Source organism: Taeniopygia guttata, chromosome Z, assembly GCF_048771995.1.
Source record: "Taeniopygia guttata chromosome Z, bTaeGut7.mat, whole genome shotgun sequence".
Lineage (NCBI taxonomy): Eukaryota > Metazoa > Chordata > Aves > Passeriformes > Estrildidae > Taeniopygia > Taeniopygia guttata.
Window position 1 is genome coordinate 6,609,134 of NC_133063.1, and position 21,337 is coordinate 6,630,470.

The 21,337-nt window shown below is 38.1% G+C and overlaps 2 protein-coding genes across 3 annotated transcripts in view; both read right to left on the bottom strand.

Moving 5' to 3' along the window:
• Window positions 1-1,618, bottom strand: part of SLC27A6 (solute carrier family 27 member 6) — a 36,913-nt gene extending 35,295 nt beyond the window's left edge. For both annotated transcript variants that reach the window (XM_032744345.3, XM_030258196.4), the window contains exon 1: window positions 662-1,618. In XM_032744345.3, coding sequence (XP_032600236.2) covers window positions 662-1,175 — 514 coding nt within the window. In that variant the 5' untranslated portion in view covers window positions 1,176-1,618. The remainder of the gene's footprint in view (window positions 1-661) is intronic.
• Window positions 1,619-9,605: 7,987 nt separating this feature from the next.
• SLC44A1 (solute carrier family 44 member 1) overlaps window positions 9,606-21,337 on the bottom strand; it is a 100,799-nt gene continuing 89,067 nt past the window's right edge. Inside the window, exon 16 of the mRNA XM_072922691.1 lies at window positions 9,606-9,675. Coding sequence (XP_072778792.1) covers window positions 9,649-9,675 — 27 coding nt within the window. The 3' untranslated portion in view covers window positions 9,606-9,648. The remainder of the gene's footprint in view (window positions 9,676-21,337) is intronic.

Below are 21,337 nucleotides of genomic sequence, written 5' to 3' on the forward strand. Positions count from 1 at the left end.
ACACTACCATACCTATTCAAACACAGCAATCTCTTCTACAATCCAATACTAACAGTAAGTTTGCTATTATGAATCAACCTCCTACGTACTCTACTCCTGAAACTGTATTCTTGGAAAACTCTTGTACCTCTGCAAACAGCTGAACAGCAGAGGCTGTACAGTCCAAGTTTAGACCTTCCACTTTTGCAGTATGTTTGGCCAGTAGAAGGATGGGCAGGTAGTACAAGAGAATAAAGTACATTACTTAAGTAAGATTAAATCTGACTACAAGAGAATAAAGTACATGACTTAAGTAAGATTAAATTTGACTATTTGAGAAGTAATGGAAAATTATTCTTAACAGGTAATTTTAATGCTTTCTGAGACACTTTTACTGACACAATTAAACACTTGGAACAGGCTGTACTTAGATCTTGAAAACTCTCCTGCAATACACATTTTTTAAAGAAAAGGTTAAATGGATGTTCACAAAGCATGGCTATAATTGATTCTGCCTGAGAGGCTGAAGCTTTATAAGATCTTGAAACCCCCTCCAGCTCTGTGTTTCTTTCATCCTGTGAACATCTCTAAATCAGGTTTCCAACAAATGATCGGGGGGGACAGGAATGTGGGAGATGTGACATTAAAAGCTTTGGATGTAGGAATGAGTAGTATACCCTACCTGCTCCCACAACCAGTATCTTGGGCTCACAGCTACTGACACAGTGCAGGAGCGATCTGAAGCGGACATTGAAGTTGAGGAACGCCACCACACAGCCCAGTTTGGCCAGTCCAAACCACACGTGGATGAAGTCTGGCTCGTTCCCCATCAGCAAGGCCACCGTGTCCCCCTTCTTCAGAGCCTCGTGCTGCAGGAAGACCTGTGCTATCCTGTTACTCCTCCGGTCCACATCTCTGTAGGTGTGAACGGTCCCTTCGTAGATGAGGAACGCTTTGTGGGGCTGCTTCTCCGCCAGCTTCACAAACTCATCCAGGACGGTGACAACCCTCCCTTGCAGCCGGTACATCTCCATTCTCAGCCCATAGGTCAACACTTTGAGCAGGTATCGCAGGTCGGCCCAGAAGTAGGGGAAGAGGAGCTTCTGGATGAAGTGCAAGGAAAGAATCCCGACAGCAGCCCCCGGTACCCAGGAGGGCGGTACTGGGAGCGGGTAAAGCTCTTCCCAGCCGCGCATCTCCCGCAGCCGGGCCGGGCACACGGCCGGGCAGGAGCGGAGGCGGAGGCCGGCAGGGGCTGAGGCTATTCCCACTATTCCCACCTCCGCAGCGGGACAGCAGCGCTCAGGAGCGAGGGAGACAGGGAGCTCCGGCGGCTCGGCACGGCTCGGCACGGCCCGGCCCGGCACGGCTCGGCACGGGAGCCCCCGCCCGCCTCCGCCTCGCCGCACCTGCGGGACGGCCCGGCGGGAGCGGGGCTGAGGCCGGACACCTCCTCCCCCCTCGGCCCCGGGACTCACGCACAGCGCCGGGCTGGTGCTGCTGGTAGTGATGATGATGATGGTGATGGTGCTGCTGCTGCCGGCGAGGCGGCGGCGGCCGCTCCCTGAGCCGGTTGCATAAGGTGCGCTCGCCGCTCAGCCCCGCCGGCGGCCGCAGCCCGGGTTGGCTCCCCGAGCGCACGCCCCGGGGCCGGGGCGGCGGCGGAGCGAGCTCCGGGCGCGGTCCCGCAGCGCGGGGGAGGCGCCGGGGCAGGTGCCTCCCGCCGGCCGCTCCCGCCCCGCGTCCCCTTTGGTCCCCCCTGGTCCCCGCTGGTCCCCCCTGGTCCCCCCTGGTCCCCGGAGCTCGCCCCTCCCACCCCGTCAGGCTGGAGGAGAGCCGGCACCTGAAGAGTTGAGTCGTGTTTTCAACTCTCTCTAGTTCTGTTTTGTCCTGTTTGCACCACTAAGATTATTAGATTAAGGATGTACAGACACAGCGCTGTTGTATGAATGCTGACTGGATACGTGTGAGAAGCCCGGGATTGATTCAGGGGTCTCGTGTGGTGGTAAAGTCTCTCCTCCCACCTTGTCAAGCTTCTGTGCAGTCTTTGAGCCTTGCAGGTTCACTTTCACTTCATCATAAATGATTTTTGGCAAGTTTACGTTTTGGATCTGTCTTCAATTATACATCTATCTAATTAAGCCAATTTGAATTTACAATGCCTAGGATGTCCATAACAAGATTTTAAATTCTTTTGAATCATTCAATAAAAACATAATACTCCAGAAAGTTGCACCACACACACTACCATACCTATTCAAACACAGCAATCTCTTCTACAATCCAATACCAACAGTAAGTTTGCTATTATGAATCAACCTCCTACGTACTCTACTCCTGAAATTGTATTCTTGGAAAACTCTTGTACCTCTGCAAGTAGATATAATTTGCGCCATTTCTAATACGATATATGTGATATTGAATATTTGTTAGAGTATACATGTTTGTATTAGGATTCCCCCCCCTCACAGGCGCCGGTGAGACTGGGTGTAGATTGGAAACTGATTTACAAGTAAGAAGGTACAGCTCGCCAGGAGATGGGGCATGGCTGGGGAGATACAGAAACCCCAGGTGCTGATCATCGTGTGAGCGACCCGAGATGGATCTCATGGAAATTCTCAGGCAGATACATGTGAATACAGTGTTCCCGTAAATTTCATCAAAGGATTCAACAAACTCCAGACAGTGATTTGTTCTCCCTCATCACCAAAAAGGAAAATCTTATTAACAGATGGACTCTGAATAGAAGAAAAGACTGATTGCTGAAATCTTGGCCTCAGGCGGAATTTTCCCTATAAAAACCGCTTGTGCCAGGATGGAGGGGTGGGCATAGAGGAAAACCTCTGCTGAGGCTGACTCCTTGTTGCACACCCAGGGCCGACCCCGGGCTCGGCTCTGTTCTTTCCTTGTGGCTGGCTAGATAAAATTTGATTGTAAAATAAATATTTTATTTTTCATATTAATTTGGCTGGACAAATTTTCATTTATAACAGTTCCAAAGGAAAACTCCGCAGCCTCTTGCTGTTGGGTCTCAAGGCAGTTTATTGCTAGTTATCTAAAAGATTGTCTTCGCCCGCCGCGGCTGCTTTGGTCAGCGGCCCAGGCAGAGACACACACACTCCTGACACCCTCACTGCCTGCTGTCTGCTTCTCTCCCCCCACCCAGGGCTGCTGCTATCTTTTATATGATATATTACATATTATATGTTTACAGATTTTCCCCAATACCTACTATCTATGTTACAATGTGCTTGTCTACTCTAAACCAATCCATGAGTGCCAGCATCACCAAGAACATGGAGGCAAGGAAGAAGAAGGAGGAAGAACAGGATCAGGCCCACTTTCCTCCATCTTAGAACTCCTGACCCCCATGTACAAAGTAAAACCCCCCTGTACAGGTGTTAAAACCCCCCTGTACAACACTAAAAAATTTTCCCCTCTGATTTGTAACTACTTTTACTATACCATCTAACCCTCTGTGACCGCTTGTTCCACCTTCAAAGTTGGTAACTCATTCCATGGCTCAAACTCAAAATCACAGCTGTTTCCAGCTGCTTGCCAGGGTCTAAAAGCTTCTGACCAAGGCCTGGAACCTCCAAAAATGTCTGAGGGACATTTTGAGTTCTGACAGATACGCATTGAAAACGTGGACATGCTTGAAAAATTCAAGCAAATTAAACATGCAAAACTATATTATTAGTAGATTTCATGCCTCTTTAAAGGCGGTACTGTCAGTAGGCTGACAAGTTTTTATTGATTCTGTAGTGTTCCTTACTTGCAAATTGCGGGGGATGTTGTGTATGTTCTGTCCTAGCTAGGTGTAAATTTACATGAAGAAAGAAATATTTAGGTTTTCAGGTGATTTCAGAATCCCTTCTTCCAGGAGGACATGTGAGAATAGAGAGGTCTAGCTTACTTTTCTTAGGTGGAGTATTTTAAATTTTCTCAGGCCAGTATTTTAAATTTCTTCAAAGTAACTAATAGGCAGACTAAACACTGCATTTACCTGTGCTTAACATACAAAACCACACAGTAGTTATTTGTCTGACTGGAGTTTGGCTGTTGTTAACTGCTATTGAAATATGCATAAATAATGAATAAAGGGAAAGGCCATGACTCATAAAGAAGACGCATACTTACGATTTGAAGGAAGATAGAAGTTGACAGATACTCTTGTTCGCAGATTGCTTTGCAAGAAGAAGCCAGAAAGAAAGCAGGAGGCACAGCAGCTCCAGTCAATGAAAAGCTATTGGTGTATGGATAAGAGTGAGAGGAAAAGCAATAGGTAATTGATAGAGCACAAAAGTAAACTAAATACAGAATGGGCTGTGGATAAGAGAGACGTATTTTAAATATACTGTGCTGTGACCTAAATATCAGCCAGGCAACAGTGCATTTACTAAAGCGCCTAATGATTAGTGTGTTGCCACATGTCACCTGAACACAGAGGAAGAATTTTGTATCTTGGATGTTATCAGTGCTGCTAATCCCCAAGAACTGAAATGATGAGCAAGACCTTAACACAGAGACTCTGGCATTCTGAAATACGCCGTTTCAAATCAAAATTGTAGGCTTGTGGTCTCTGAATTGTCCCTTTTCCTGTTAATTCTCCATAGAAATTATATTGATTCTCTTTACTCAGTATACAAGTTTCTTGTAAACATGAGCAATCCTCCTCAAGGGAGACAGGAAAATTCTTTAATGCATAAGTTATTTTCCAGTAATTTTCTGGTCTGTTATAAAAATGGGTAAGACATGCCAGGAAATATCAATAGGCAATGGAAAATCACATAGCTCAGGTGAAGCCATGCTGGAATTGGATTCAAACCTGCCTGTGCCAGAACTGGGATATTGGATTAACCTCTTACAATGTCCCCAAACTGGGTTATTTAGTAGAGCTACATACCTAACTTTACACCTTAAGGCCCTCTTAGTCTCTTGGTTTGATGGTTACACAAACAGCTATAGATTAATCTGCAGTTTCTGTTCTATGCTAAGTGAAGTGGTAGCTGGTCCAGCACCTAAAGTTAGGAGATGGGTTAGGAATTAGTTAAATTCCCTTTCAATATTTTTGCTCTCTGTAGTTTTGGTTCTTAATCCAGTGGAGATACATGCACATTTGTTTTGGGTTGTTTTTTTTTTTAATAAACAGCATAGAATTTGAATGGCTCAAATTAATTTTTTTTCCTGTTAACTACTTCATATCAGCAGTGAAGATGCAATTATCGGCATGCATGGGCTGTTGAATGTAACATATGAACAGTTAAGAGAACATGAGTTACCATATACATTGAATAAGTTATTGGAAAAAATAGTTGTCTGGGAAAAAATGTATCTTATTATGAGAATAAAATTACTAACATAGCATGTACTTGCATGTGGCATGTCCAGATTGTGAAGAAACCTTAATTAAAACTATTCCAAAGGTTAACTTGAAAAAAAAAAAACCTAGAAAGTTCTCATCTTTTAGATGTAATGACATTTGTTTTAAGGTAAATAAAACCCCAAAAATATAGTGAGAAATTACCTGTTCATCAGGTTCTTGTTAAATGTCATGAGCTGGAATCTAATTTACTTTTGACATTATGTAGGACGCATAAACTCATACCACAGACAAACCACTGAGCCCTGAATTATTTAGTACACTGTAATTATTCTGCTCAATTTCACTTCAACAGAAAACATTTTGATGCCTGAGAGTATGCTATGACCCAATAGTGAAATATAAAAGAGTTTAATTTTCTACTGGTGGAGCTTATATGTGGAAGTATTTTTTTTTAATGTGGTACCAAAATCTCAATATTGCAAGAAAATACAGATTACAGAAATGCTTCTTCAGCATAAAAACCTGTAGTTTTGATGTTACCATTTTGACACATTGTGCCTTTTAATATCCAGATAACACAATATGGTGCTGTACATACATTTTATTAACTCTGAACCTGGCTAATATCCCCATGGGAATTTGCTTGGACTATTTTTGTGACATAAGTATCAGTTTAGGGGTCAGGGGGAAAAGCTATTTTAAATAAGATTTTTTTTGCTATATGGAGGTTTTGGGTCCCCTTGGGGGAAATAATAGCATGAATTCTGAAGTGTCAGCTATTTCCTAATTTCTTACTAAAGTAATTTTAAAGCAGTGAATTTTTCATCTGAAATAGATTTTTTGAAACCTACAACAGAAAGAGATTAAATAGAAACTTCTTCAAGATAAAAAGTCTATTATTTAAAGATAGATTCCTGGCTTTTCAGATTGTCAGAATGCTGTAATATGGAAGAGGAAGAAAATAGCATCATATTCTGAATATTGTCTTGCAGATTGTCCATCACTATTGAATTCTTCCTTCTTTGTATTTCAAAATAAATACATTTCAAAATATATATTGCATTTTAAATATATATTCTATTTTAAATTATAATCCAGAATATTAAATTAAAAATAAAAATACCTTGAAAATGCAATTTTCAGATTTTCATATCTCACTCTTCAATTCCATAACCATGAAAGTAAAACAATAATATCCAAGTAATTGTGTCTATTAATTTCTAGAGTTTAGCTGTGAAATATATGTCTAGCAAAGTCTAAAATCTTAAATCTAAAATTAAATAAGTAATAAACAAACCAGAATTTAATGTCTGAGTGGCCAGTAAGCAAGTCATAATGCTGAAGCAGCCACACAAAACTAACTGTTGACTAATGAAGTCCCATGGGAATTTGGAGAATGAATGGTGTAGTCATGCTACAGTTATTACAGAGACCTTGAGGAGGTAAAGTTTGTCATGGTACAGACCAGACATTGTGGAAGTTTTTCATCACAGTAAAACATTTAGGATTTAAATCCATAGGAAATGAAAAATAATTTTTACAATATTTTGGAATGCTTGTTTATTCTGTAGTTATGTGAGGACATTCATTTGAAATACTTGCATTACATAAAGTGCCTTGTCTCAAGTAATTCTCTACAGCGTATCAGCACTAGAGACTTGTGGCAACCTTTCAAAAATGTAAAGAAATATCTTCTCTGGTAGATGAAATTTTATTAACAGAAAGCTTTACTATTAATGTGATAGATAATTTTAACCCCCCCATATTTTATTTTAAATTTTATTTAGCTTTGAATAGGCTCTACAGGTAAATTTGTAGTTTTGCCTGAATTCATGAAAATATGTTATTACTAGGAGCCATATGCACTAGCATTCTGTAAATTTAGCCACAAGCTTCCAAAGAGGCATACTGAAATATTCAATTTTTCTCACTCCTAGAAGAACTTTGTGGACTGCTGATGGGATGAGTTCACAACAGTGAGTCTTTTGGTCCTGAAAAGATGGAGCTGGGGTTCAGTCCCACTGTCATCCAGAAGTGATGTGAATTGAGCAAGCTGATACATTTGAGATAAAATAATTATATAGAAGGATTCCACATCGTAGTCTGATCATCCCAAACCGGTGGTTTTGATTTTACTCGTTCCCCAGCTCCTGCTTATCAGGTATAAAACACAGCACGGACCTGCCAAAGGGATGCATACTTTACATGGCTCTAAAGAATAGGTCATTGTTCATACAGAAAGATGAAATAAGAGACACGTGAAAAGTAGAATCTAAGTCCTTTATAAACAATATTCTGGTGTCATCTGAGGTGTAAGGTAAACAAGAAGATTTGATAGCATGAGGAAACCCCAGACAGGACATGAAATGAAATGAAATAGAGAAGACTTCTCCTCAGTAGGAAGTGCTATCATTTCCACTTTCTTTAAATAGATACTTTGTTGACCACTAGTTTAACTTGACTCATGTTATTGAAAACCTTAATACCTTTGATTTGAAAATACCTTAACATTTTTTGAAATTTCTACACCTTAATTATTTTGTTATTCTTTGTTTTTTTCTAAACTACCAGTGCAGAGCATTGTATCCCAATTCTTTTTTCTTTTCATGTCAAATGACAAAAGCATTCTTGTACACAATCTTAGCTGGCTTGGAATAGGATGACATAAGAGCCTAGAAGAAATCCTCCAGCGATTGTCAGGGAAATTTTCTGGTGTGTTGGCCTGTGTCAAAACTGCATGGAGCAGATATGGCATGAAAATCATGAGCAAAATTCAAAAATCTGTAACTGTCTCTAAGAAATCACATATGAGCTAGATGCCTACCATAACCATTGTTTGCTTCTGCTTTTTGGGCATGTGCTAGGGAGACAAATTTTAATTTAAAATAACATTTTTTTAAAGAAGCATCTTCCAGATCAGGGTGTTTTCAGTAAGCACTAGTTGGAAATATTCAGTGCTTTCATTATCATGCTGAATTTCTAGGTGAAAGGGCTGCTGTACTCATCTTTCAAAGGATTAGAACAGGGTGTCTGCTTTCTGTGCCTTCAGGCACACATAAGATAGTTTTCAACTTGTCTCTGCTTTCTGAGCTTTCATGTTTGCAGCACAGTTAAACAGTATGCCAGAGAACATCTGCCCCTTATTTGTGCTTTCATTGTTTTGTGCTTTGATTGCATTTGAAATTTTATCTGATGACCATGGCAATAGTATTATCAATGTTGACTGGTATAATAGTTCATTCCTGTGACCTCTTCTTGCTAGAAGCACTTCCTTGTACTTGTACTACCATTTATGATACTGTCTCTTATGTTTTAAGAACCTAGGTCTTCTATATGGAACAACATTTTCAGAAATACTTTGCCATATAATTTGATATAATTTGGCTATATGCTAAAATACTGACTTCTCTAAATTCAGTAGCAAAAACTTCCACTCGTTTTCTTAGCTTTCTTCTCACATGTTCCTTTTCTGTGGTGTGGAAATGAAGAGAGGAAAATTACTCTCTTGAAAGCCCAAGAAACAACTTACAGCAGAAGAGGGAGAAAAGAATTTAAAGTACTTAAGAGTTACAGGTACTTGTACTTCTCTGCACATGTTTCAGCATTGCTGAATCCTGAAACCACAGTTATTTCCTGGCACAAGAGACTCATTCCTCAAGCATCTTCTATGTAGATCCTGTTCAATGTGATTTTAAATCAAAGTGATCTTGTATTAAGTTTGCTGGATTGAGTTGGTGCATTGTTGTGCTAATAACATAGCTAATAACTGCTGATGCTTGAGGCAATGTTTGAAAAGCTTTTATGCTTCTGTTTTGTTGTTTTGTTGGGTTTTTTTTCTGGTATTCCCCTTTCCCCCTTCACAAGGCAGCTTACTTTGAGAGATGATGGAGAGAACCCATTTTCCTATTCCTATACACAGTCAGAGTTACCAAGCAGCAGCAGAAGAGCTACTCAACAGCCTGAGGTGCAAAACAGCTGCTGAGGATGCCCCTAACATAGGCAAAAGCACCCTCCCTGACCAGAGGGCAGTCTGGCCACACCTGAACATTTGGGGCACCTCAATATAGGAGCTGCCAGCAGTCCCAGACATGGAAATGGATCAGGTCCAGGGCAGGAGATGAGGCCAGAGGTAGCACCAGAGACAACAACACGAGAATGTCCATCCACAGGGCAGGACAGCTCAGTTCAGGTAAGTGTGGCTGCCCAGCCCTGAACTTAGACCCTCTGGAGCTTTCGGGTGGTCCCAAATGATTGCTGGGGATCAGGGCCATTAGGGCAAATTTATGGCACTACCTGTTACCTGATTCTTGCAGGTTCTAAGAAGCTGGTGGAGCCTCATATCTTCAGCAGTTTTCTGAGAAGTGTTTTTCCTGAAAAAAAAAAAAAACCCTTTTATGTTCATTCAGGTAACTTGTCATATGAACTGCAGCTGAAATCTGTCATATTCAATCGCCTTGACTGATAAACCTCAAGAGGATAATGGGGAACAAATGTAGGAAGAAAGTTAATGAGAAATAAATAAAGTGACTCAATCACATACTTTACTATTATTAACTTTACTTTTTATTTATGTGATACAGTCTATACTACATGCAAAGAAAATATTTTTTGTGTGTGTCATTTTATGGTGTTTGTAAGATTTAAGCCATGAACATTTCAGACAAATTGGCTGTTTTCTTACTTTCTAACTGCCTGGGGTGTGTCTGTGTTATTAAGTGGTTATCTTAAAAATGAGGAGGTAAGTATGAAGGTATATTCAAATACTAGTCTGGTAATAAAAGAAAAAAGAACATGGTAACCACAAGGCAAGTGTAGGCACTTTTAAAGTCAGCATTATCTGAGTAAATAGCTATGCTTTTATTTCTAGAAGGCACTTTCTTGCCAACAACTTCATCTGGATGGAGTTGAATAACTTCTTACATCTATATGAATGCTCTTGTTGCAAAATTATTTCATGCCAAGAAAAAGAAATTGTGTTGAAATAAAAATTGTTGACGGTATGTCTGTGTGCAGGGGCCATTTTTTATAAACGATTTGCTGAAATCTACATTAGTAGCCTGTGTTGTACACCAGTCCCTCAGCCACCTAATAACAACTGGCCTATTGGCTATTTGCATCCTCGTAGTCTTGTCTCAATAAGTGCTCCATAAATGTTAGTGGACAGTGAGATACTAATAAATGTCAAGATAATCTCATTTTGTGTTCTCTCCCCTAGAATACTGTTCACTCAGGTACCACCATGTTAACAGCTTTGAAAATGGCTTTAACATAAGGTAGTGACCTCTACTTCCCACTGAAAGCAAAAGGAATTCTGTGAGATTTCTCAAGGTCAGCTGATTGTGGAACAATGTACAAAAATGACCAGCCAAAATGGTATCACTGGAATAATTTTTGTTGATACGTTTTCCTACATTTCCATCTGCCTGCAAACCATGATAAATGAAAACTAACAGCCCGGGGAAATCACCTTACAAGTTGCTTTTGCAATTGCAACATTATGCCAAGGCAGGAAAGTTTTTGCCTGACTAGCTTGTGTAATCATGAAAGCAGACAATTGCTTAGCTGGAGCAAGAAAAAACACAAACTGCAGAAGAAACACAAACTCTGTGATGGCAGTGACGACAGCATTCTGCCTAGACAGCACAGGTTTAGGCATAGCAATAAGTCTCTTCTCTCATGCTTTCTTTTCTGTAAGTAGCTCAGTGAAGACCTCTCACCTGATAAAACAGCAAGAGCTGGGGGGGGGCGGAGTGGGGGGGTAACCTTTTTATTTTTTTAATTTATTCCTTTTTTTCCTTTTTTGTTTTTTCTTTTTCAGACATCTTCTGACAATGGGGACAAGAAAAAACAAAGATAAACAAAGGGTAGGAAGGCCAGAGAGGCCAGTGATGTGCTGCACATCCAGTCCCCGTTCCTGTGCCCTCTCCCTCAGCATTACATTGCTTTCTAAATGTCTGCAATAGGCTCTTTGCATTGTGAGAACTCAGGGAAGGGCAGTGATAAGGAAAGAAACAACATGTCATACTTACACTATATATATATATATATATATATATATATATATATAAAGACTGAGAATTATTCAAACTTTCATACTGACTATTCGTTTGCCTGAAAATAAAGTTCAGAAGTCTTACTATGCCCATATACTTCAGGAATAAAGTATTTCTTTACATCAGTTTTTCTGAAGGGTTTTAGTGCCTTATTATTAATTTTGGGCTCTTGCCTTGCAATGTTAAAAAGATTGTGTCTGAAAGTTGCTAAAAATCCTTTTCTAAAGGAGTTTTGAGTGTACTCACACTTTGGTTGCTCCATCTTTGTTTGTGTTTATTTAATAACAAAATTATTTCATTTGTGTGCTTTGCAAATACCATATGCATAAACTAGTGGTTAGTGAAGTATTTTGAAGAAGGTTTCCATAGTAATTTTTAGTAAAAATTCCAGAATCATCTCCTTGAGGTTTCAAAACCAGAAAAATTAGGCGTGAGGTATGTCTAAATATAATCTAGGTAAAGGATCAGCCATTAATATGCGTCTCTTTTAAGGGTTCCACAATAAACAATTCACTTATTTTTAAACTGTTTTTCTACATGGACCATACTGTCAGTTGAAATTGCTAAATACTGCTGAAGGAAGAGCCATTTCATAGGTCTGGCAGAAGATAATACAGACTTATTGCTAAATAAAATTAATTTCCTTTCCTCCTCCCAACAGGCAGACTCCAAATGTTCATTTATTGTCTCTAAAACTCAGAATAAGTCACTTATCATCAACTCTACCATGTTCCTCACAAACCCCACGTTAAGGCTGTGTAAGTATCTCTGTCTCTGAAAGCCCTTAACCTCTTTGATGTACAGTTGTTCCTCTTCTTTCTGAAAAATATCTCAGGCTTCAAGTCAAACTATAAAATTATTAGGGGGTTTTGTAATGAAAGTCATACTTGCATTAAGATTATCTAACTCTGTTCATATTTATTGTGTTCTTGTCAATACTGTATATTTAAATTTCTTGGCTCAATGTGGCTAGAATCTTGGTTTATAGATATTAATATTGGTGTTTTTTCTCATTATTATTTTCTTGTTTTCCTGATATTATTATTCAGGTAAGTAGATCCATACTACTGTTTTGGGTGTCTTTTTCTTTATGTCCAGAGGTAAAAACACTGAAGTTTTTGATCTGTAATCTACATAACTCTACATATGTATTGTTCATATGTAGTGACAATGAAACTGTCCAACTAACAGGAAGTAACAAGTATATAGAAAAATAGCTTCTATACAGAGCAAGAGTTTTATATAATCTGTTTTGTACAAATAAATAGTAGTAATTTTTGTCAATGTGGGAAGCTTTGTACTGCAAATCCTTGCAATTCTGTTTATAATTTAAAATCAGCACTGTAGGATATTATGTGTCCTAGAGGAAGAAGCAGCCTATGCTGGAGATTGTTTTAGAACATAATTTACATTTCTCCAGCACATTTATTCAAGAGCTATAACTGTCACCATATGCAGAAATATGTGAGCTCTAAGATGCAGACAATATTGAAGACAAAATCAGTGTCTGTTATGAAATGGGTCCAAAACTTCATATGGCAATTGTTATTTTTATAATGGTCAGGAAAAAAAATGAAATTTTATTTTTTTGGTAGACTTTCTAAACTTGATAACAGTGTTGCTTTCAGAAAATGTTTTGTGGAATTTTTTTAAAATTCCTACGTGGAGGATAAATAAATCTGACAATACACCTGGGTAGTAAAAAAAGTAACAGAAGCCATGTTGCTATCAGATTTCTGGTATTTAGAAGGTTATGAATGGCTTTATAAACACTTTGCTTTATTCATTACTCCACATTCCAGGGTGATCTCCTTTAAAAATAACTGTGTATGTAGTTATTTACAATACAGAATGCCAAGATGGTTTAATTTAAATATATTATTTCAAGGCTTTTGAAAGAAGTTTTTGTTGAATTACGTTGAATTTGATAAAATTCAAGTACTCCAAGCAAAAATGAAGCTCAAGGAAAAACAATGAAAAATTTGTTAAAACAAACACTAAAGCATGCATTATCCAGAATTAAACACATTTCAGTATTTAAAATATCCCCATATTTTTTTAATTTTTGAAGTGTTAAGTCTGCATACTAAGAAACATGGATCAGTTTAAAACTCACATTAACCTTTCTCTTTGAATTGAGGAGTTTCAAAAATTTTATGTATGTGTAGGACCTGTAAGAATAGTATACATTGATTCTTGAATAGAGGCTTTAGTAAAGTAAAGAAATACCAAACACTTTACTTAGAATTGTTTCTTTACATCTGTTAGGGATTAGCCCATCTGCAATTAAGGGAAGATCCCTCATTTTAGAAGTTTTAAATCTTTTATTTGTACTATTTCAGTATATTTAAGTACCAACAAGTCAGAATACTTGGACGGAAATTTGCTCACCCCTATTCCTCTCCACTGTGTACAAAGGACATGAATATATTCCCAGCAGCATCCTTTGACTGTCAAAGTTTAATCATCATGATGCACATGGTAAAATGTGCCTTATTGGTACTCTTCACAACAGCATATGATTTTTTAATGAGCTGCAAAGGAACCTTTTAGGTTTTTGCTTTTCAATATAAATATATTTTGCTGCTTCTAAGATACCATTTTTCTTTAAAGCTTTTGAAACCACCTGTATTTGTGCTGCTTTTGACTTAAAACAGCATTGTATAATATGCCAGCAGTAACAGAATTCTCATTTGATTTCTGTAACTGTTCTTTTAATTAAAACCCTACTTGTAGAAAGCTTAGGAAGAAGTCAAACTTTTTTGACATGTGTAAAGATTTTATAGTTCATCTAGTCCAAGCAAAGAAAACAGAATAACAATTGTTTTTAGGCCTGAGGGAACACTGGCAATGCCAGATAAAATTAGCAGTGCCACATAAAACCATTAGAATGTTTTGAAATCAGCAGATAGAATGGGGTTTCAAATGCTGTGCCACCCTCCAGCTGTCCCTGAATAAAGTCCGAATAAAAGGCTTTTTTAATATTAGTCTATTTTCTGGTAGTTTGTTTACCTGCTTGAGGCTTGGAGCTTCTGCACTGCCTAATATCTCCACAGGTTAAAAACATCTCAGGTTTCTGGGTGTGCAAGGTTTTCAGGTGTCTGTGCTACTTAGCTGTCAAGATTTCAGATATTTGTGACTGGATATTAAGAAACTTCTACTTAGTATCTTCTAGAGGAATAAGTGGGAGGGCTGGTTTTCCTTTTAATGCCTTCCCTCCCTTATGTAATATTCTCTCTTTGAGTTTATCTCCCAGAGAACATTTTGAATATTTAACTTGCTTTTCAACTAAAAAAAAAAAAAAAAAAAGAACAGATTTATTCATAGGCAATGATGGTTCATGCGCAAGTTAAATCATGTACAGGGAAAAGTAGAATAATTAATTTGTGGTGCTGCACATCAGCCCAAATACAAGGATTCTCTGGAGGCTGCAGGACTGTTCTGACACCTAGCTAGGGGCAGGAATACTGAGGGTAGGAAACCCATTCAGACTGCAGAACCTGACCAGCACTGAGGTGTCACAGAGGTAGGTAAAAGTGACTAGTGGCGAGAACAAGCTCTAAATCTTAGAAGTATAAATTTTAAAGGTTTCTTGACAAAAATGGCAAAGCGTGTCTTTGCCAAATAGTTTGTTTACATTCAAATTGTGGCTATCTCTTTCTGTCCTTCTGGTGCATAAGCTTAACACAAGGCAGCATTAAGCTGATAGACTGAATCACTTGTGGTATGTATAGACACTTATTTAAATATTGCTGTAGTTCATATATTCAGATATTAACAAAATTACTTCCAAACTTCTTCCCAGAGGTGATTTTTTTTTCTGCTCCTGGCATGGTGAAAGCATGTAAGTATCACCCTCCTTCTTCAGACCTCAAAAAAAACCCTCAGCATTATTAGTAGATTGAAGTCCTTGCACCTAAAAGCCATCCAGGCTTTGAATAAAGAAATTAGTATCCTCCCTATTTATTATTGAAATTGATAATGTGCAAAGGATTTTTTTGCCCCTTATAGAATTGTTTTTCCTATTGCTAGAAATATTGTGGTCTAAATATGAAATATTCAGTCCCTCAATTTATTTAAGGGTCTTCTTGTTTGATAGGTTACTGTTGTTTCACACCCATCTGTGACAAGGGGTACCAAATTTTAAATATCTATTATTTATATATATTTATAATATTTCAAAGCTTTTCAGTACTAAAAAATCTTACTATAATATTTGGCATTAATTTCTGTAATGGTGATTTGACTCTGGCTTAAGCACTAAGTTTCAACTATTGTAATTTGTTTAAAACTTTTGTACAGTCCATGACATAATTCCTTCAGGAAAATAAATTTAAGTAATATCATTTTCAAAATTGAATGCCTTGCTGCAAAATGAAAGCAAAGCCATCAAATTTGAGGTAACAAATGAAGAGACGTTGCTAATACTGTTTTGAACTGGGTGTTTGCTGATTCAAGAAAGAAAAAATACAAAAACACCAGACAAGATGACAAAGTCAGATACCATTACAGAAAGTACTGAAGGAGAAAGAAAAAACATGAAAGAAAGATCAACACTGGGAGGTGACTGAAGGCTTTGAACAGTGAAGCAGATGAAAGTGTATGGAAAAATACCCAACTCTGCAATCTGTTTCTATTCTTACCACAATAACCCAACGAATCTTGAGTTTTGGCAGGTCACCTAGACCTTATTGATGCATACAGAGGAGATTACTTTTAGTCCTGAGATAAAATTCCTCCTGTTTTTGAACAAAAATACAAAACATAGGGTAGGGAGAGGCCAAAAGGAGTCATCTGGTATGTCTTCACTTTAAAAGAAATTCAACAGTAAATGAAGTATATACCTGATATTTATTTCACCAACACATACACCTTGTGAGAACAACACAGGCATCCGACCCCTGTACCGTGTGTAATGTGGTTTCCTATGAATGCTGACCATGGCTGGATGACTGCTTTCTTTGAAATACAGTAGAATGTTCTCAAGTAACTCCACAAACAGCTATACAGTGGCTAGAAGCTTATGGCACATCTACAATAAATTTTTTTGAGACAACTTTGAAGAACATTTATTTCTAAGCTCCTCAGCAGTCTAAGAGGTTCTACTTATGTATGAAAGTGTTGCACAATGCCCACATCTCCTGACCTTGAAAGTATAGTTTGGTTCACTGTTTGGGCATTGAGAGCTCTTCACCCAGAAATTATTCTATGCTGAAGCAGCTCTACTGCTCACAAAAGTTCATTCTCCTTTGCAGGCCCAGAGGAGAGTGAAGGGAGACCAATGTGCAAATGAAGTACATTTTGAGGGCTTTTACTTCAGTGTTGTCTGTACATCTAATAAAGGTGCAATTCAAAACATTCAATTTTGAAGACTTTATCATTAGGAGGAAGAGACTGGCACTTCCAGAGCCAGCTGCTATCCTTAATTATGTGGTTGGAATGCACTGTTGCTGCTAGAGGTGATTAAAATTACCTGTCAGCATTTTTGTTTGTACTTTCATGGAGAAATGCAAACATAGCTAAGTTCCTCTCTGTGCTCTACACTATTGTAGAAGATTTTAGATTTGCAGAAAGAACCAGGTTTTGTGCAGATCAAATCATCTTGGCCACTGTGCTTCATACCCAGGGTAAGCTCAGCGGGAGCTTGCTTTATGCAGCCTGCTGGAGAATAAAAAGCCTTGGTTTGTATGTGCTGACTTTGGAAGTCATGTCTTTGGATTTGGTCACTCTACCCAGTACAGCTTTCTATTCACAAAGTTGCTGATAAATTATTTTCCTCTTGTGTCAATACAATTCCTTCTTATTGCATTTAGCTCCTTACATGTTTTGCATCTTACTGCTTCTCTAGTTTATCAAGACATTTGTACAGGTAGCAAAAAAAGTATTGGTGCCTTAAAAAACATACTGGGTATCCCCATCATTGATGGAGAGGAATTTGTTAACATATCTCTTGTTCCTTAAACCAGAAATTAAAATACAATTTTGAACTGAACTGTAAACAAAAGAGATGTCATTTCTCTTCTAAGGCATTTTGAAAACATTCGGGATAAACACTTTCAGGTGGAGAGAAGTGGGACATAATTTGTTCTTCACAAATACAGATGAATAAACCACTGGCTTTTAATGTTTCAGAAGCCAGGAGCAGAATTGTTGTCTTGTGCTCTTCTTTAACTTTTTCTGATGACAAAATGCTGGTAAAGAATTGAATATGGAGGAAAAGGGTGAGGAATGATGGCAACAGTAATGGGTAGACAGCATACTGTAATATATTTTCATGGTAAGAATAAAGCCAGATTAGTGACCAGACTTTCCTCTGGGCTTCCTGGAGCTCTCTAATATTATCCTTATTATGAGAAAATAATTATGTCCCAGGCTGCATTAGGGAAAGTCTTGACAGCAGGCCAAGAGAGTTTCTCCTTCCCCTTTCCTCAGCACTGTTAATGCCACACCTGTAATGCCAAACCTGTAATGTAGTTGTGAGCCCATGGAGAGTATTTTGGGTACTGGGGAGAGTTCATGCCATCATTAAGATCTTTATAGATCTTTATTTCCTGCGAGTAAAAGCTGAACAAGCTCGGCTGTTTAGCCTGGGAAAAAAAAAAATCTCAAGGGGAATCACCTCACTGTGCACAAATACCTGAACGCAGTGTGTACAGAAGGTACTGTGCAGTATTATACAGAATTATAATATCACTGCTGTGAAATTATCAGCAGTGCCCAGTGACAACATAAGAGGCAATGGGCACATCCTGAAACATAAGGTTACTCAAGAGGAGGTTACTCTGAACACTAAGATGTTAATATTAACAATAACAACATCAGGAAAATGTTTGGGTTTTTTTTATCTGAGGGTGACCAAACACTCGTGGAGGTTGCTCAGATTGGTGTTGAGTCTTCCTCTTTGGAGAGGAGACTCAAAACCCATTTGGGTAGGTGGCTCTAGGTGCTTCTGCTGGACTTGAGAGATTGGACCAGAAGACATCCAGAGCCTTCCAACCTCAACCATTCTGTGATTAAAAATCAGGCTACTGCTGTTTTATAGAAGTCTGAGCATGGAAGTACTAGAGAAGGCAGCCAGTATGAGTAATGTTCAGAAGTGCTACCACCTTGTGGTGGCTGAAATGACTGAACATACTGACAGTGCATCCACACATCTTCTGAAACAAGATTTCAAAGTGCTTTTGTTGTTCCTCCATACTATTGAAGTCATTTCTTTCAGTAGATTAGATTGGTTTAGTTTTACATTATCCTCTTATTCATATGGTTTAGATAGGCCTGCAAGGAATAGGGAGTTGGACTCAATGATTCTGAAGATTAGGAAATTTACATGGATTATGCAGCAATTATTGCTCTTTTATAACCTCACCCCAAATTGAGAAATGTCATATCCCATGGGAGATGTCAATGTACCCTAGGTGAAGGTAGTTTAGTTATTCTTATTCTTAATGTTTTTTCAGTGCATTATGACAGTAGTGGCAGTATTAGTGACAGAGCAGACTGAAAACCAAGAGAAAGTAAGTGTCATCCTTGGGAAATAGCTAACCAAATACCTCTGCAAAATGGGCTCCAAATGGGGCAAGAACTAGGTTAATTCAATACTTATTTTATCCATCTGGAAAAGATCATGCAAATTTAGGGAAATACACAGTAGAATACACAGCAGACCAGTTTTCCCTCATGTAAGTGTGGAGTTGTTTTATTTTTAAATGCAATCAGCTATGTGCAGTGAAGGAAAGTACATCTTGCAGGAGTTCTAATGTTATATTCTCTGACCATCTTCTTCTTGCAAGACTTTATAGTACCTTTTAACAGGGCGTAGGTGTCCAATTCCAGAAAATGCTGGAACTTACTGTATTTTCAAGACAGTTTTCATGAGAACTCTATTTCAGCAATATATCAACTGATAAGTAAAGGAAGAAATTTTGTGCCTGAATTTATGAGTTTTTGCAAACAGTTTTTCTGTGTTAATTCTGGTGCAAGCTGTGGAAAAGAATGACCACTAAATGCTTCAACTGTATTTTAACATTGAAATTTTTTACACAAAAAAATCAGATACTGAGAATTACATAAAATATTGTAATTAAATATTACATCATATATTAACAAACATTGAACTGTAGTCTATATACAGTGCTTGTGCAGGATTTTGGTTATATTTCCAACTGCATGTTTGTATTTTATTAATGCCTAGGGCATTATTAATCTAATAATTTATGCACTTTAAAAGCAGAATCAGTATTATGAGCTAAAGGAGTAAAACATTCAACTAATTTAAGATACTGGTCAAGATAATTCCCAGATCATTTTGGTTTTAGCTCCTGAGCTCAGTCAGTCTGCTATCACGTTTGCCAGTTCATACTCTCATTTGGCAACACCTGTGATACAAAGCACACCTGGACAACCCAGTCATTTCACACAGTCACTGAGTAGCTGCCAGGTGGCAATAGTGTTCCACCATTAGCAAAACTATTTCAAATTGAACAGCTAGCACGAATTTTTCTTGGTAATTACCTAAAAACTGGCAATGATAATATTCGAAGTTTAGTAAAAAGCTATTCGTTGTTTTAAGTGTATTATGAATACAGGTTCCTGAGATTTTCCATTTAAATGATTCCTTGATGTTACTTTAATGAAGTCAGGCTTTTCTATGCAGTTTTCTATACAAGTCTGGGGGAAAAGCAAAACAAAACAAACCAAACAAAAATACCCAAACCAAATACAAGAACTTCTCAACATAACAGAGTGCAAGTAATGCAAAAATTAAATAACTCCCTGCATACTCTTAGAAACCTCTTCTAATGTCTTTCTGCAAACAAGAAATGAAATCTGGCAAAATCAAGTGAAAAATACTGTCTTGGAGCCACAAGGAATGCCAGTTCATTGTCATTGTCACTGGGCCTCTGCTTTTCTTCTAGAGTCAAGTCAGAGGTTAAGAAGAATGATTTTCAGTGTGTCTGTTTTTCACAAACCCAATTAACCACGGCTGGAAGTCATATTAGAAAGAGCCTACATGTGGACTGCTGGAAACCTTCAAGACCAATTTATCTTATATCCACTTGTGCATGAGAATGTCTTATTTGTTTGTCTCTTTTGATTAGGATGATTTTTTTCTTAATATGGCTTTCCACCAATTACTCCTCACCCCTAAAAGGGACTATTTTTTTAAGTTTTGTTTTTGGTGGGTTTTTTTTTAAAAATAATAGGTTGGGTTTTTTTTATTATTTTGAAGGTTTATTTTGATTTTTTTTTAAGATTGATTTTACCTCCTTTGAAAGGAGGTGAAAGGTGAAACCAGGGACTGTCACAGCACTCCCCAGGTCAGACCAGCTGCTCTCAGCGGCTCAGCCACAGATTTGTTAATGTAACCAGCTGTTTACTACAACAATAGTAAACAAAGACTTGTAGTGGAACCATAGCCTGTGAAATTCCCATTCGTGTTGGCAGGCCAGGGCTACATTTCTGAATATATATTAGAAATAAATCACAATAAGCTCCATTCAAATGAAGCAAAGCAGTGTAATTAGGAATTTATCAAGTATGAAGGGCCAAAAAAGGCTGTGCTGAAGTCTCCACTTGTCCTCATGTGAAGAAGAGCCACCTTCTTCTACCATTACTCTTAAAACTTTATGAATTGCCTTTGCTTGGAGATACATGAGGACTCCAGTCCCGTGGTAGGTGGGCAGTCGTTTTTATTTGTTTTAATTTATCCTTGCATTTTCAAGGTTAACCTTGTCTTCCCTGCCAGGGTATGCAGGACAGATAACAGGGAGTTTATAGATTCAAATTTTTATGAGTTGTACAGCTCTATTGTGTGCATATAAGTATGTTTCTCAGGTATTTATTGCAAGGATTGACATTGCTTGTTATGTCTGCTTACATACTTTATCTACTATATGTATTTATATATAAACTACATTTATTTGTGCAATTCTTTATTATGTGAGCAGTGGATGGTGTTTGTGATGAGCCAGTCATAAGA